The 18,543-nt window shown below is 40.9% G+C and overlaps 1 protein-coding gene across 7 annotated transcripts in view; it reads right to left on the bottom strand.

The window, feature by feature from the left end:
* PKP4 (plakophilin 4) overlaps positions 1–18,543 on the bottom strand; it is a 76,488-nt gene that overhangs the window by 15,526 nt on the left and 42,419 nt on the right. For 4 of the 7 annotated variants that reach the window (XM_085067228.1, XM_085067229.1, XM_085067232.1 and 1 more), the window contains exons 4-11: positions 14,745–14,779; positions 10,443–10,574; positions 10,101–10,294; positions 8,778–9,333; positions 6,197–6,388; positions 4,530–4,744; positions 2,521–2,649; positions 1,216–1,429 (exon numbers count right to left, since the gene is read on the bottom strand). In XM_085067228.1, the coding sequence (XP_084923354.1) occupies positions 1,216–1,429; positions 2,521–2,649; positions 4,530–4,744; positions 6,197–6,388; positions 8,778–9,333; positions 10,101–10,294; positions 10,443–10,574; positions 14,745–14,779 (1,667 nt within the window). The remainder of the gene's footprint in view (positions 1–1,215; positions 1,430–2,520; positions 2,650–4,529; positions 4,745–6,196; positions 6,389–8,777; positions 9,334–10,100; positions 10,295–10,442; positions 10,575–14,744; positions 14,780–18,543) is intronic. The other 3 variants (XM_085067230.1, XM_085067231.1, XM_085067234.1) reach the window with 1 other exon arrangement.

The raw sequence follows: 18,543 nt of genomic DNA, 5'->3' as shown, positions 1-18,543 counted from the left end.
TGTTTCTAATTCCTGTAAAACATGTTTGCGCAATTGGACCCTCCTCCCGTAGGCTTGCTTTTCAAACTTCCACAGTTAATCTTTAGGGCACTTTCCCAAATAATTTTTGAGGTAAAAAGATTACTTTTGTCTAAACAATTCCTCACTAATTTTATATAAATGAATTCATGTGAAAAATAACTTTACAGATTGCAAGAAGTTTGTTATTCTAATTCCACTTACCTGGGATAATAAAGTTTTCATCTAACTGCATTTTAAAGCAAACTGGATGAATTTCCCTTGCAATGACTCCTGGTCCACCTCTTACCTCTCAAAGGCAATTGATAATGCTAATAATGAACCTGTGACTCAGTCACTGAGGAAGAAAGACCATCCTCAGGAAACTGAAAAGCATTGTACTCCATTGCGAAGTGTTTCACTGGAAAATCCATTTTATATGAATAAATATGAATGAACCACAGCAGTAATGAATAGTGCCAATTTTAACCTAGAGATTCCATGTCGTGATTCCAGTGGTGCAGACTAATAGTGATTCTCTGTATTTACATTACCTTAATCTGGGCACATAGCAAATGGGGTGTGCTTTGCTAGTTCAGCTCTCACTCAGGTGGAGTTCTTAATTATTAAACAAATAATCATTGGATCTCTTCCACTTCTTGGTATTGCTATTTATAGAAAGCATTTTACAGTCCCTGAGCTCTGACAGCCTGCTGTGGATTCTGCTCAAGCATTTGGCACTGGGCTACCCCAACAGAGAGTGATGGCATGGCCATAACTAGGAGGGATCAGGGCAAAACTATCCATTGTGCTGCAGCTGGTTAAAAACCTAAAAATGTGTGTGTTAAAAAGACTGTCTTTTTCTGAAGTAATCATCTTTAATTATAATTCAGATTAAATACCATACACATTTACATAGTTTGGATCCATCTTATGAATTCTGCAAGATCTTATATAAAACTGTTGTCATGAGATTATAAAAAGGCCGTAATAAAACTAATGTTCAGAATCAATAAAGAAATACGTGCCCAAGACCTGCTGTGTGTGTAGGAGACTCATACCAGGGAAAATCCACCCTAAGTGGAGCTTTAGTGCAACTACCTGAGCATTCACTTCTCCCAATGACTCTACACTCCGTACTGTTTTAACTGACCAAGATAAGCATCCAGAAAAGCAACCTGCATTATAGCTCTCTGCTACTTGCCCTTCCAAGCTTACCTGTCACCAGCTCTTTGACCTCAGCATCGACAGACTTCCTCAGCAGGCGCAGAAGGGCAGGTATCCCTCCCACGTTCTTCATGGCTATTTTATTCTCATCAGTGGACTTCCCATAAACGAGGTTCCTCAGTGCACCACAGGCATTCTTCTGAACCTCCAGGACTCTGTGATCCAGGAGATCCACCAGGTGCTTGATTCCTCCAAGCCTACAGACCTGGAAAGCAGAATGTCAGGACCATCAGCATCCACTGATCTCATCCACCTCATTGCACAGATGTAAAAGGCTTTTGTTTTTATGAGAACAGTACTTCCCATTCTACTTCCAGAAGAAACAGCTGCTAAACCTTACTGACTTGATTGCTATATGGAACTGAAGTTCCTGTGAACCTCCCTCCACCCCACTGCAAAGGCTGAGGGTCATTGCTGTGTTTAGAGGAGAATTGTTATTGCTTCAGTTTTGTTTCCTAGCAATGCAGTTTTTAAAGTAATTTCCTATGCCCGGAATATCTTTTTGGGGCGTATCAGGAGAGCTGATTATCACTGTGATAGTCACCAGAACATAAAAACCACCACCACTTTTTCACCTGCCTCTCAGCAACAATGAATTATGTTGGGCTATTTTCTCATAAAAGTTGCACCAACATTTTATTAACATAAATAAAATTTATATTGAAAATAACTTGTAACACAAACACACACACACACACACACACACACACACACACACACACGATGCAAATGAAAAGGCAAATTCCCTCAGATCAACAGCTGCTTGCAAAAAGAGCAGCTCTTCGAAGGTGAAGAAGAAATATCAACAATAATCTCAATGTTTACTCCGATGTATCCTACCACCACATCACAGTGATGTAAGCAGTGTCTTCCATGTTTCTCTAGGTTTGGCCTCCATTCCTTTGCCTGACAGTTCACTCATTCCCTACGATGCCTTAAAACACCGTGATCAAAACCAGCAAAAGCACTCCAGAACTCCTGGTTGTTCTAGTGTCCACTCATCAACAGGTTACACGAAGCCAGGCTCTGGCAAACCTACTTTACAGTTCTGCTGAATGACACAATATCAAAGTAAAAGATTTCCATAGAATTTCCATGCAGCTCTTATGAAAGGAAAAATCTAAGTGTGTGTGTAATTACACACCCTCAGGTACTTCAACATCAGCATCCATCTGGTATGCACAAAACCACAAAAGGGTCACAAATACTGTGTTATGATGGGAAAAAAGGGAAGAGGCAAGAGGTCTAGTTTTCCTGGTACTGTTGCCCTGGAAGAGAAGTGCAACCAGCACCTACCTCTGTTTTCACTTTGTTATCCCCAAAGCAGAGGTGCTGCAGATAGGCAGCCGCGTTTGCCTGCACCGACGGGAACTGGTGCTGGAGCATGTGAATGACCTCAGGCAGCTCTGGATCTCGCCACGCAAACTCCCTTCATGGGACAACACACGGAGAGAAGGCATTACTCCCAAACCTACAGGGATTTACTAAGTACAAGTACTGGAGCATCTTAAGGGCTTTTCAACAATTCCAGTTTTGGTCTGGAGTAAGAGGGCTAGAAGGAAAACCAGGTATAATGGGATAACAATGGGTGATATCATCTTTTAATCTTCCAACTGGAAAAGGACGCTATATCCAGAACCAAAATCCCCCAAAACAAATCAAGAAAACCACCCAAAAAACAAAAACAAAAAAAACCCAACCAAGCAACCAACCAACCAAAAAAAACTCCAAACCAACCAACCAAAAAACAAAAAATCAAAACCAAAATAAACAAACAACCAAAAAAGAGCATAGTATGTTCCAAGAACATACAGCTGGGGAGCTGTTCCAAGGCTAATGCTGGCCTGGCCAGTCAGGTCTCCCCAGGATTCACAATCACATGAAGGGGAAGCTCAGTTCTGTGCCCACTTTGAACTGCTCAACAACTCAGAGGTTTATTTTTCCATACTAATGATGGAAAACCCTAGGGAAAACTGCCTTTCTAGTAAAACTATTTGATTTCACTCTCATTCCAGAGTGGTGCTTCCCAACAGCCCACTCTGAGGCTGTGTAACACGCTTCCATGACCCCTGCCACAGCATGATATGCACATCAGAAACTGGAACATATTAAATGTAAGATAAGAACTATTCCACTGTGAGATTACAAGCTAAGAGGGTACATCAGCAGTGACAACTGAGTCAGAGCTTCTTTGAAGTTCCTTGCTATGAATGTGGAGCATCCCTGCTATAAGTAACTCTTCTTGCCACCATACTAGAGCAGGCAGCCTCCAAGCTTTACTACTTAGAGCTAAGATTATCCTATTAACATCATTTGGATGAATGTATCATTCAGTTAAATGAAATTAATTCAGTCTCTTAATACCTATTAAAAATATTAAATATATCAATTTCCACTAATAAATAGAATAACAGAATCCACAGAAGCAGTGTTTTCATTGCTGACATGACAGGACAGTCCCAGTCTAGAGTAACTGCCCAGTGCTACGAGCCCACTGTGGACAGGACCAGCAGAATGCATTGTGAGGCTCCAGTCTCACCATCTCTGCTTGAGGTTTCCTTGGTGCCCAATATGTCCCTAGGACAGCCCTCAAGGCATGGCTGTACCCAGCTCCTCCACGATGAGCTGCCTCAGTGAACCAGCAATCTAAGGGACTGAAATTCCCACCAATTCCAAATCCACATCGAACATACACATAAATAGCTTCAAGCTGTGCACAGCCTGGGCTTTGATACTCCCAGATTAAATACAATGTTTTAATACACGCTGTCTATAGTAAATGGCAATGATGACACTACACTTGTTACAGGCCCACACTGTGCACAGACATTTATAGCATCAAACTAGTAATTATTGCAAAAATGTGTATTCACTTTCAAAATGACACACTTATAAATAATTTTTAAACTTACTTTGTTTTGAAATTTAAGCAGGCTGCCCATGAAAAATTAATTCAAATAAATTAGGTTTGTACTTTTGAATTTTCAAGCCCTGATTCCCATTCATATAAAGAGAAATCTTACTACAACATTACAGAGTACTAAAAAATATTTGCAATAATCCAGTCAAATCTGATCAAATCTGTGTTTTCTATGATAACTTCTCCATGAAAACAAACACAAAAGGAATATGTAATAATAAGAAAATGCATAACAGCTGCTTTTCTTACTTCAAGAAACAGCCTGTGTTTACTATTTTGGCTATAAAGGTAGAGATCTTAGTATTTCAACGAGTCATGACTGATTAAAGCATGGAAAACTGGATGACAGGTGTGCAAGGAACACATTAAGCCTTGGAGGGAGGACTTGCCTGGGGTCCTTGTGGATGCTGTCGATGGAAGGCGAGCGCGTGGTGCCGCCGTCGGGCGCAGGGTGCAGGTGGCCGTAGCTGGGCTCGGGCAGCCGGAATGGCACTGCCCGCAGCGGCTCTGCCAGCGCAGCCGCCGTGGGGAGCCCGTAGTTGTTTCTTTGGTATGTGAGGGTGCTACGCTGGCTAGAGGATCGCTGCAGGTTGCCCACGCCTAGGATAAAACAGTGTCAAAACCAACCAGGTAACAAGTGCCTGCTGAAGAGAAGGGGTGACACCTACTTTACAGTGCAAGCAAAAAAACTATCAGTCTTGAAAACGAGTACTGTGCTCCGTGCTGGAAGCTGACGTCGGATTTCAGGGAGTGATTCCTCAGTGTCCCATGGAAGGTGGAGAGGTTAGTTACAGAATGACGGGTTTGGTGGGATCAGGCCTGTGCCCAAGCTTCCCTCAACAAATATTTAAAGTAGGAAATGCATCCCATGCCAACAAGCAGAAATCTGGGTGCAAAGAGATTTCAAAGTTCATATTATCAATGCACCAACTGTATCAAAAAGGGAAAACAAGTAAACAAAAATGTGCATTGTTTATACGATATTTTACTTTTCCTAACTACATGTATATTTTCCCTGACCTAAGGCAATGTGATCATTGCAAACATGAAGCTGAGTGGTTTGGGATTAAGAACATGCATCTTCCTGACTGAACAGAGCTGTTGTGGTGACTCTTGGTATTCCAAGGTAAGTGGTATTCAGTAGACAAGTAAACAAAGAATTCAAGTTTCTAGTTATATTTCTTCATTGGCATATCCCGACAAACTCAATTTATTCTAGGCTGTGGAAGGCAGGAGAATTGCAAAAACTGGTGCCTCCTTCGGCACTCTGATCTCTTGGCATTGCAGTTACATTAGCAAATATTAAAAAGACATTTTCAAGTGTGTGAAAACATGACATCTGAATTGGACAGTTCTCTGTAAATATTTCTAGAGAGTTATTTAACTAAATCACTCTAATATTTTAAGAGTTTTTGGAAACCACTATACAAATTATTACTCAGCCTTAAAGAACAAACTGCACTGCAACATGCATTACATTTCTCTCTACAGAAAATAAATCTTAATACTAATCTAAAGCCTATGGTCTTCATAATACATGAGAAGCACTTCTGTGAGATACTAGAGGAATATTCAGTTTCAATAGACAATCCTTAGCTGTAGCATTTACCATTATCCTTTCCTGAGAAGTTGGGTAAACCAGTATTTTTACTGTGAAAGATGCGGTAGGTAATTTTAGTGTCAAGCTCTTGTTTTACCATATTGATGAATTAAAAAACCCCGTGAACCAAATCAATTCATAAGAGAGTGATGTACAGAGAATGCAAGAGAGGAAGCAATAAATTCTGTGTGTCATGAAATACACTTATCTGGGATGTACCCACACGTGTGCTATCAAACAGAAAACACTCTGACCCCAGGCTGACAGTGATATATAGCCCCAAGCATTCCCTGCAAACATCACAAGAGCCCTCTAGTTCCTGCGGATTATTTTAAGTCCTTCAAACCTAGCTTCTGTCTCCATTAATTGATACCCTCTAGTTCCTCCCTCTGCACTGGCATTCCATGTCTCCCCCCTGCTCTCTATGCTCCACGCCCCAGGCCGTCACCCACCGGAGCTGGTGCGGTACAGGGCGGCCTGGGAGCCGTGGTGCAGCTCGACGGCGCCGTGGTTGGGGCTGCGGTACATGGGGCTGTAGAACGTCCTGCCCTCGTAGATGGGGGTGATGTGCATGTCGGGGGACACCGCCGAGCGCAGCTCCTGCCCCAGCTGGCTGTGCTGACTTGCGTACGAACTCCTCAGGCCTGCAACCAAGCACAGGGAAATGTCTACATGACCCATCTTCAGCAAAGCAACAGAGCTGTCAGGATTGAATCTTTCTTCCTTTATACAAGAAAAGGTGTTGGTTATATCTACAGTTACAAAGATTTATTCATTACATTTTTTCCATTATTAAATGACCCATACCGAAAGGCTCACTGACAAAGCAGCATTTTCTTGACAAAAAGTTTTGCCCATACACTGACAATTTGAAGTTTTCTGACTTAATTTTTTTGGTAGCGCTTACAGTCTAGACCATAGAGAATAAAAGCTAAGTTAGCATGTGCAGTGAACAGATTCAGCAATGACAGGGTAAGTATGAAGCTGACAGAAATCCCTTTGTGACAGAGGGCACAGCCTAAAGGTTGTAATCCTGAAACTGAACAGACTGTAGCAGTAAGAGCAAACATCTGCTTGATAGTGGCAGCAGAGATGTAAGCACATGGAGAAAAACCTTTATGAAGGTTTAAATAGTGCATGATGTGAGTATATATAAATAACTATGCTGCAGCTGGATGAAAATTTTTTTCACCTTGCTTTATATTAATATTTCATATCAAATGAACTTTGTCCACTTTGGCATAACCACTGCAGGCACTAAAGCTTTGGCAGTCACCAAAGCAATAGAAATGTGAAATGAACTATGCAAGAATGACAAAATGACGGAGATTACAGAACGACCTCAAAAGTACAACAGAGTAGTGGTATCTAACCAAATGTATCCTACATCTGAGTATTTTTCTCCCCAAAATCTCAGACCTACTCTGCCACAGTGTTTGAAAGGAAAGCTTTGGGCCATCACTAAGAAAACACATCTACAGATGGGGAGAACAGAAGAACTTCAAGAGGCAAAGAGGGCAGCTGGGCCCACACCTCCAGGTGACAAAGCCATCTCCTGGAAAGACACTCATCTCCAACATTACCATTCTCCCAGAACACACAGCTCATGGACATGGAGACACTAAGCACAGAAGAGAAGAGACGATCATATACCCACTCTCTCCTCCTGCCTACACAGCAGGGAATAGCTCTGGATTATACTGAAGGCTGCCACCATACCCTAAACTGTTCCCACATTCAAACTTTCAGAAAACTGATCATATACAAGTTTGAGTTTCAGATTTCAGGTCTTACACTGAGCTGCTTTCTCTAAAGGCACATGAAAGTTAATTTATAATAGAAAATGCAGAAACTTTTTCAGTAATACTGAGAATTCTTACTTAGTTTGTAACATTAAGCACAGGGAAGTTAGAGCATTTCAAGTTTCCTGGAAAAGTTACAGTTCAAACAGCTATAATATAAGATGCTCTCTCAGCTTGACTACCATGTTGCTAATTTCTTCTTTCACTTTAAAAGTATTAACTTTAAAGTGCCTGTTTCTGAATCACTGATTCACTATCCCAATAACTATTCTTTGTAAAGATGTATCAGTTCACCTGTTTAGACAAGGTGATATTCCCAACCAATACTGAAACACCTTACTAATATTTTAAGAGTACGAGACTGCTGTTTTACCACAAATGGCCTGCACGCTTTTACACTTCTCAACAGTCTTTTCCATCAAACTCATTCCCAACCCCTTAAACTGGCAGATTATTAAGTCTTGCAAACAGAGGTGAGACAGAAGACACATTATACGTTTTGCTGAGGAATGAGAGCATTTTGGAGTTTCCTGCACTAGAATGGTTCAAAAGGAAAAACAGAAATTGCCATTTGTTCAAAAGCACACATGGTTTAATTGGAAAATCACCTTGTCTGTGTTCATTCAGATGAAGGTCAGAAGACACCAATACCACACAAAATTTAAAATGTAAAGTAATGGCATATTGACAAGAACTGCCTCGCAGATGAATAGATTTCTACCTTTTAGAGCTCTATTTTAAGCTAGTATTAAAATGGTTACCCTATATTTAATTTGAAGTATGAGGTAGTCTAGAAGTATTAGTGGAAAAAACCCTAATATTCAGTGGTTCTAAGTTACATATTTTAATATGAAACTAGACATGAAATTAGTTCCAGGCTAGTATGTTTTACTTTATGTATATCCTGCACACACATTCAAATGTACTTTATCTTTGAAAATGTTGACATGCCTCTGGAAGACTCAGAATGTAATTTAGCAACTTAAATCCTAGGATTTAATTCAATGTATGGCCAGCAATTAGTAATCATAGAGAAAGCCAGTATTCATGAGGAACTTGTGATCGATACAGAGTGTTTGACATCAGCATTTGCAACTGGTCTGACACATACACTGCAATTACGTCCTAGGGCTACAACATTTCATCCACACCACCTGTTCATGACTGCATTCTGGGTTTTCTACAGCTGTGGTTTGTGCTCAGTTTTATCCATGTCTGCACTGTTACTCACCTGTGAGGCTATCTGGCCGTGGGGGGATCATCCTCTCATAGATATCATACTGCTGTCCATACTGCTCCATCTCATGAATTGTCCTCTGCAGTGTCGTTCCCAAGTGCTGTGGAACTGCTGTCATGCCAGAACGCTTCGGGGAAGAGGATCCCAGCTGAGTTTGGGATGGAGAAGCCACTCTGGTTTGCACATCAGTAAGGGCAAGAGGAGAGCCAACTCTGCCTGCTGTCTGGTACTGGGCAGTGCTGCCACTGGGGTTTGGCTGCCGGGAGGTGAGCGAGCCAACGCGCCGCACGGCCGAGGGGGAGGCAGGTCTGTGCACAGCGTACGGAGATCCAGCCCGCTGCACGGGCAGGGTGGTGGAGGAGTATGCGTGGGAAGCCAGGGATCTCTGCTCAGCAACGCTGGGAGAGCCGTAGCCGCTCCCCAGAGATGTCCGCAGCGAGCCCCGCGACGGGGAGACACCGCTGCTCACCATGTAGGAGGGAGACTGTGCTCGGGACGGCACCGAACTGACCCGTCTCATGACTCGGTTGGTAGCTGTATTTGCTGAAGGCTGTTGAAAATCAAAAACATTTATGAGTTTTACAATTTAGGTCAGACAGTGGATATTGTTCTCCTGTAAGACAGACAAGTCAGCAGGAAATGCACACAACTTAATGGTATATACAGGCAGCTGGAGAGTGGCTTTTACCCTAAACCTAATTCCTTCTTCCAGTGCTTCTTAGTATATAAAATGATGATCCAACATTTAAAAACCATCTGTTTCTCGTTCTCATTTGGCTTGCTATATTAATCTGCACCTATGCTTTCCATCCTCACTACTCAACTACTTTGGAAACTCAGGAACAGTAACACAAAGAGTTCTGGTATAATCCAAAAATGTTCTGACAATTACTGTCTATCGTTCCATTTACTGAAAAAGGAGGGAAAAGCTAGAAACTGTAGAACATATGGGAACACAAACACCCCCTTCCTTTAAGAGCTATGCTTACATACACGCTAAATTCTAGGAGGTTTTCTCCCATTTCACAATGAATTTTGAGTGAGTGATACTTTCTTGATATGATAATAGCAGTGTACTCTGCAGTCAGGAGTGCTACTTTGTTTCACATGACCCAGATCACATGTGTGCTGATCCTAGCAAATGAGTCTCTGCTGCAAGCCATTCCAGCTTTTTAACCAGTGAAAGTATTAAACAAAAGCTAATTTCATAGCATTAACTGCAGCCCACACAAAGGGAGTCCCAGCTATACAGCTACTGTGTCTAAACCCCACTGGAGCCCATGCACAGCCAGAGGTGAAGCGCACTGGTCAGAGTACCTGGACTGACGTCTGCCCTTCAGCACGGGAGCTCCTCACCACCACATGGTTGTTGGTGGGTCCACCAAGGGAGTGCTGCTGTCTGATCTCTGACTTGTTCAAGTTTTGGCTGTTATGGAAACTGCTTATTTCCTGGTAACCACTGTCAGAATAAGAATTCATTTGTGTTGAACTTCTTGAGTTACCTACAGACCCTGTAGATATGAAGCCAGAATAAGAATAAGATCATTGAACAAGTTCACAAAGTTCACAGTTTGTTATTTTTTGCATTCATAACTGTATTACATTTTTATACTGTCACTACAGAAATATATTCTAATATTTAAAATGCACACAACAGACCCTCACTTTCATGGAGAGATGTCTGCTCTGGTGAGTAGAGAGTCCCTTGCTCTGCTTCTGTCCTTATGTCATAGGCATTGGTGTTAACACCCTCTGACACCTGGGGTTTGCTTACACTAGTGGGCGGAGGATCTGAAAGAACAAATTGTTTAGTTAAATCCAGTGTTTCATATGCAATTTTCCTGCAAACTTAATAATCATGATTTTCTCATACATACTAATGAAGGACTTACTCCTAGCAGAAACAGCTTACTAGCAGACAGGTATCATCTCCCAAACTCAATTAACAGAATGTTAATACAGATGCCTGAGAACTTTGTTTCCTCAAAGTTTTGATGTAGTTCCAAAATTCCAATTTTTCAAATATATGTTCCAACCTATTTCAATGGAAAACTAATTGATTACCTAGTATATTCTGCAGAATAGAAACACTGTGCAACTGCCCTGCAGTGCCCAGTGGACAGCCACCCTTGTCCTAGCAACCAACACCTGTAATCAATACCTCCAGATGTAAAAGGTTGAGCTGAATTTCATCCCCACTTGTGTACTATCAACAGCAGTTGCTGCAAATTTCTAGATTTTTTTTTTTTTGCTTCATAAGCTACTATCTAAATATTGGCTTCTTAAATCAAGCTAACTTTGGTTCCAAGAATGTCAGCTGAACTATCCAGACAAATGACAGCGAAAAGGAAAGGAGAGGAAGGAAAAGCAAAGGAGACATGGCAATGCTCCTATGAGGAAAGGAAAAAGTTAAACAGTCTGGAAAAGAAATACAAAGATGAGGACATTGAATCAGCATTATTTTAACAGAAATATTAAGCATTCAATTGTAATCATGTTATGTGGGCAGCAGAGATGCAGTACAGAACCACAGAACAGTTTAGGCTGGAAAAGCCCTCTGAGACCATCGAGTCCAATCATTCCCCAGCACTGCCAAGGCTACCACTGACCATGTCCCCAGGTGCCATATCCACACAGCTTTTAAATCCCTCCAGGGATGGCGACTCCACCCCTGTCCTGGGCAGCTGTGCCAGAGCTGGACAGTCCTTTCCATGAAGGAATTTTTCCTAATATCCAATCTAAACCTCCCTGAGGAAGCAGTAGGCAATGGAGACTACGTTTAAAGATAACACCTGAAACATAAATTCTTGCTGCAGAAATCCATGAATGAACCTGAGGCAAACCCAGAGGAAACATGCAAAGGAGCACCATCCCAGTCCCAAGGACTGCTCAGTGCCAGGAGCTGTGGGCTCTGGGCAGCAATGCCTGCTGCACAGAAATACTCCGGTGTTTACCAGTGGCTAGGCACAAAATGCTGGTGTCTCACTATAGGCACAATGAGCCATGATGGAAGATTCATACTAAAAATGTTTCTCAGTGATTGTTATTATGAGGAATGCTTGAACACTAGTCAGATTTAAAAAAAAAAAAAATCAATACATCTTAGAAATCCCAGGCAGTCAGCAGTTACTTACCAGTAGTACATTCTTAGGGCAAAACTAGCTTGTAAAATTTGACAAGAATTAATTTACTAGGAGTATTATGGCTAAATTTAACTAAGATTTAATAAGATTTTTAAACTGCCATTAGTTTAATCATCAGTATGCCTAGAAATGATGCAGAGGAGCAACACTGCAAGAACTCACTTCACAGCCTGTTGCACCAGCTCAACACCAGATGGTAACAGCCACCAGTGGGTGTTCCACGTTCTTCAGAATAAAACACTTGGAGGACTTGGACATTTACATTAGGATTACATCCAGCTTCAATACTTTCATCTTCAGTCTTGTTGTTTATCTAATACAGGGCTCTATTATCTCAGTTACTGGATGTTACATGATACTAAATCAACGTCAAACTGACAAATAATCTGTTTGTGGAGAGACACACAGGAAGAATAAAGTCCAATTGTGCTGTTCAGTGCAGATGTTCCTAGGACAGAGCTCTGAGCCCAACCTCTCTTCCCTCACACACTGCCCACCAAGCAAAAGCTTTCACAGGGCTAAAAAACAAAGATTGTTTAGGCTGTTTAGCAAAGGCAAGAATGCACAATAAAATGGATTGTTGTCTTTCTATCTGACTCTGCTACCATAAATCAGGAGGAATACCCTGAATAAAATAACAGCCTTTTTATAAGTGGCTGATCTAATATTCTATTTATAAGCATCTGCAAAACATCACTTTATATTTCTGTGAAAAATTCTGTCTAATACTACCGATGCAGAAAGCAATTACAGCTACAGTCACAACTTATCATCCACTGATGCTTTTGACATAAACCACTACCTACAGTCATAAAAAAGGTGATTTAAGGCAGTGTTTTCATCCATCTTTAACTTCAGTATTTTCAGATTACAGTTCATAAAGCAGCATCTAGTGACACTTCTACAAAACAAAGATCCATGGTGATTTGGGGAGTAAAACCTACAATCATGCCACAATCACAACATAAATGTGAACAGGAAATGAAATGTAGATCAGGAAATTCTAAGCAATAAATAGGTTTTTTTTCCAACATGCCCACTTCTGAGCAATTACTGCAGGAAAGGCTACTTTGGGTACAGAGATATGAGAAATACACATCTACGTTTGTGTTAACGCATACAGCATTGAAACAGAAGTAGAATTTTTGCCATATGTCAGCTGACTGCTTAGCAGGGATGTGCACAGGAGATTTCTAAAGACAAACACACAAATGTGAGGAGAGCATTAGAAGATAAAAAAAAAACATGAGCTGGATGAAATAAGGAAAGAAGGAAAGAAAGAAAAAGGAAGAAACCAACAGAAGGTCAAGAAGAAAAGTGAGCAAGTTACAGGAAAATCAGAAGAGGAAATAAAGCAATGGAATGAAATTGGTGGAAATAAGTCTGTAGAACAGCACCTGAGAGCTCTCAGAAGGAACCAACACCAGCTGTGAAATGTCATTGGGACATTATAGAACCAGGGGAAAAAATGTGATTAAAAAAATCCCCAACAAACAAAACCCACAAAACCAACGTTCACATTGAAAAAATACGTAAGACTAGTTTCTCAATTATTTGAAAAAAACAAATTTGACTTCTGTTTAAAACCACTGCTGAAAGAATACCTGAAAAGCACCATGACCAGCAAAAGCTAAATGGTAAGACAAGCAGGTTGTTGAGAATTTTAGCCTTAAAAGAAAGGAAAAAAACTAATGTGTGCCTCACCTCAGCTGCAGCAACAAAACCCATGAAAATACTATTATGGACAAGTTTAGGAGCCTAATCTCTAAATACAAGAAAACCCTGGGAGGGGATATAAAATAATCCCAATTATAGTAATTATGATTGAACAAGCAGCAGTAGGCAGGGTCCCTGTGCAGCAGCCAGGACAGCTCCGAGGACAGACAGCACCTTGTTCTGAGTGGGACAGGAACACTCTGTAGAACGGGGCTCATGCAACTCTCACCAAGCTCCCTACAATGCCAACTGCACTGGGATTGCAGTGGGCCACTTTTGGCCAGCATGACAAGAGTACATGGTCAACCAGCACAACAAGTGACTCGCAGTGGCCACTGTCCATGCCTATTCTGTGGTGGCTCCTGGACATGGCAACATCAGTCCAGAGCCCACAGAGTTCAGAGAAGGATTCCGCACCGTTAAACATCATAACTGATGCACACAATCTGTCAGAGCTCCATGCTCTGACCTGTCAGGGACAGCAGCAATTATTCCAACAGACATGGAAATGCCACCTTGAAATACAGTCCTACCCACTCCCCCAATATAGTCAGGTGCAGATGTAGCAGTGCAAGAAAAATGGTTCTTTTGGAAAGGAAGTTCACACTATCCTGAGATACAAAAGTAGAAAAAGCACTCTCAGAAAAAACTTCACTTATTGGAGACTTTCTCAGTTAAGTAAGAACATCTGTAAAAAGAAAAAAAAATCAGTTTTCAAGCTGAAAACATGCAGTATTTTTTCATGCTCCCTACCTGCCAGGGGGAAGACTCGCAAGTAAATTTTAGTTAATTGCAAGGAAGACCCAATATATGACAAGCCTTGTGTTACAGTCATAGCTCACACAGAAATGCAATGGCACATAAAGATACAAGAAAAGTACTGGCAACTACCTGTAAGCTCAAGCACCTTTTACAGTAACTGAGGAACACACAAGTGTCCCATGTGTGACAAAGAAGACATTAATGTCATACTTTAGAAAAGATACTTGAAATAGATATGTAGCATTGCTGCTAAATGGTCCATTTGTGTCAAAACAAGCAATGATTGCCAAGAAAATAAATCTACTTGAACTCAAAGTAAATTGTACATAAAAAATAATACCTGAGGATCTCCAAGGAAATGACTTCTCAGTAGAGCTGCAGAAAGAAAAAAAATCACAAAAATAAACCATGTGGTTAGTTTGAACTTTTTATTTTATTTTTAATTAAATCACAGAAAACTGTACAAAAAACCCAAGCAGATAAAATTTCAATAGTCCATGTAAATACCACTCTGCAGCGCTTTACACCTGACAACCAAACCATTGGTTATTGAGTTCAATTTTCTGTTAGTCAGTGGGAATTATTCACTGTAACTTACTGTACGTCACAGCACCAAGAAGCAGTGATTTTAGTTAAGATGTAGCAATTTCTAAATTATTTTTTACTTCTTTCTGCCACAGCTACCTATTACAAAAACTAGCTCAGCAACATGAACAAAACAACACTAGACATATTTATTTTCTAAAATGAAAACAAGAGGCTTTTTGGAAACAAAATATTTGTATAAAAGAGTGCTAAAGACACATGCTAGCACAAACTGAACTAGCGTTACAATGAGACTTCAAGAAAAAGGAGGATTCCAATGCAGGCTTCAGGTGTTTTACAGTCAACTTTGTACCCAGGGTGTAACAGCATTTTCACTACTTATTGGCTATTTTCCCCCCCAGTCAACAATTTTAGTGTCTTTTGGAATGCTACAATGATTTTTTTGTTTAGAATCTAGGCGAAGCGCTGCAGTTAAATGCACAGGAACATGGTGTACACTGAGATACAGGTGAAGCTCTGCACTTTGACTGAGCCTTCCTGCACTCATCTGCCTCCAGAAGTTTCTCATGCTCTGCGGTATTCCTGAGCTGCTTGCGGAGACAATGGTGCTCAGACTTGGGCTCCAACACATCCAGAAGCACGTCTGAACGTTCACAGGTATCTGCTCTTTTGTGAAGGGCCCTGGATCCAAGCCCAAAGCACAAGTACCTGAAATTCAGGCACCACACGATCCCTTCGCAGCGCTGGGACACACCTCAGAGCCAGAACACCAAGCGCAAACACAGACGCAGCTACGAGCAAGGGGATCGACAAGTGCAACTGCACATCACCCTGGGGCTTCAGCTAGGCTGGTTTGATCAAATTCCCTGCAACAACCAGAAGCTATCTTCCCCCAAACTCACCTACTGTGCCCACAGGAGCTCTGCTATTCCACTCAGGAGCTAAGGCAGGATTAGTTTAAACTACCTTTAGTGGTACTGTTTTAAACTGGGATTTAAACAAGCCCAGATTTTGTATGACCTGCCTGATAACGTGTTTCAGGGAGGAAGGTCATAGCCTCCAGCTAACAGAAGAGAATAAATGGCTGCACATGGAGATTTCTGAAGTTATTACAGCTGTCTCCTGCAAGAGAACAGACTGAGTGAGTGTGGCACACATGCGAGACAGCTCTGTGAAAAGGCAAGAGCACCTGGAGATACCTGAACTCTGCAGCAAAGGAGCTGTGCTACCATCACCTGGGTGCTCCAGAGCAGTCACCAGTGCCAAGGCCTCCCAATCTCAATTTCTTCACAGCCTTGGCCTAAAGTTTATTCAGTTTAAATAAATGTTAAAATTAATTCTCCTTTCTAGTACACTGCCATTGAGTCAAACCAGTATGCTAAATCCGGAATGCTTATCTAGCATATTTTGGGGACCGTAGTAACTACACAACAACATAATTCTATGTAATTTTGCTGGCTTTTTGCTTGCAAACTGAACCTTGTAACTGTTTTAATGAAAGCTTTAAAATTATTTCTACTGTCACAAAATCTTGAGGAAATATGTATCCAAGCCGGTATTGAGTTAAAAGGAATTTGTATAGAATTGAATGCATTTAAGATATTGAAAGCTGAGTTCCGAGTGTTAGTTAACCTACTTGAATTCTTTATTCTTCACTGAGCAGACTTGCATATAAAGGGTCATTAATCAATTAATATTACCTTACTCATTAATACTCTGCTCCACTAGATTAAAGAAATATGAAGCCTATTTGACAGATCCTGCAACCTCTGGTCCCAGAATTCTCACGCTACCTGAACACCAAGTTTTACACTCTTGACCTTTTGCTCTATTCCTCAGACTTCCTGGAAACTCAATTCCTTACACTGAGGCAACACATCTCAGTGGTGCTGGCAAAGGCAACACACACTGAATACACACAAACACTTCACTGTCCCACACACAAGACAATAACCCCGGAGCACATCCTTGCCCAACACACCTTCAAGTTGTACTTGAACTTGCTTTACAGGTACAGAATGTAATGACAAAAAAGGCTGCTCTGAACATGGGTCACATGAATAAAGCTGCATCATCAACATTTCAACTGGTTAAGTGTTTAATTTGACTAGTATTAAATGATTTCGGAACAAGTCCAGCATACATCACCCACTGATATCATCACCTGATTTTGTCACCTAGCAGGTGCAATGTTTTGAAGACAGCAAATCTTTCAGCTTTGACCAGTAAGTCCAATGCATTTCATCCAGTTGTTTAAAAACCAGAGTGGTGACACTGCAGTGCCCATGCCGAGCGCTGCTGCCAGAATTAGTTGTGATGCTGTCTCTTCCCAACCTTAGCGTGTGAGATATCCAAAGTGAGCCCACATGTGGAAAGCCGCACTTTGGAAAATGTTAAATTTTAGCCACTATTATCCTTGAAAAAGAATTAGGTTAATAGAGTAGACATGCAGAAATATTCCTCTTTCAGGAATATAGTAACAACTTGGTATGATGTACAGTTTTCAAAAAGAGAAGATAGAGACAAGTATTATCACAGTAACAAAAATATTTGGTAACTGGAGATGGAGCATGCATACAAACTATGCTGAAATGTATCTATGCCCTTTATTTTTCCTTTTGACCCTTTGGAATTTTTTTCTCACTTGTATTTCCTAAGTATCTGGATTGGGTTTTTTTGCTTGAGGTTTTGATTCATTTGATTTTTTGTTGTTTGGTTATTTTTTGGTTTTGCCCCGATCCTTATTTCACCATTTCACCTTTTCTTTGCCATTTCACTGCTTTAGTTCAAAGCTATCTTAGACACAAAATTAAAACAGCTGCCAATAAATAAAAAATATTTATATTGGAAAAAATAAAAATCTGATAAATGGAAAAGGTTTTGCATTAAGTCATTTAAAGACAAACTACACTGAGGATCACCAGCACTTTTTTGCACATTTTCTTGTGGCAGCTCTCAAACAAACACTTTCCAGCTTTGGATTTCCAGGTTACAGCAGGGGCCAGCATCCCTCTCAGTGACACAGCTGTGCCACCCTGCAAAGGCAGAAGGGGCCAGTGGAGATCCCAGCCAGGACTCAGCCAGCACCTCTGCAGAGGATGGCAAGGCTGCAAAGCAACACCGACATTTAGAGAAATTGCAGATTTTTGATTTTGTTGAGTGGTGTGCTATTTTTAAAAAAACAATGTAAACACAATCATGATCTCCAGTTCCTAGACTGGACTGGTCAGTTCCCAGTGCATCTGTCACAGGTTTTGCATGACATCAAACAGTTTAAGCCTATTATCTTTGCAAGTACTCCATAAGGTGAGAAGTATTTCTGATTTAAATAGCACCACTTGAGAGAAAAGCAGTGATTTTCATTGCCTACCTTCTAGCTTGGCTATATTGCTGTTGTCATCAAAAAAAAGCAACAGATGAAAAAATTAAATATTATTTATTAAATATTTATAAAATGGTGAAAAGCTGTAAAAAGCTAAAAATATAATTCTGTTAAAAATGTTTATGTACTTCACACATATTCCTGTAGTATTTCAGTTCACTGCTTAGCTACGCCTCCATCATTGGAATACATCTGTGCTGTGAGGCAGCAG

This window comes from Lichenostomus cassidix, chromosome 7 (genome assembly GCF_008360975.1).
Source record: "Lichenostomus cassidix isolate B80296 chromosome 7, HeHo_3.0, whole genome shotgun sequence".
Taxonomy (NCBI): Eukaryota; Metazoa; Chordata; class Aves; order Passeriformes; family Meliphagidae; genus Lichenostomus; species Lichenostomus cassidix.
This window is presented reverse-complemented; position numbering and strand designations above follow the sequence as displayed.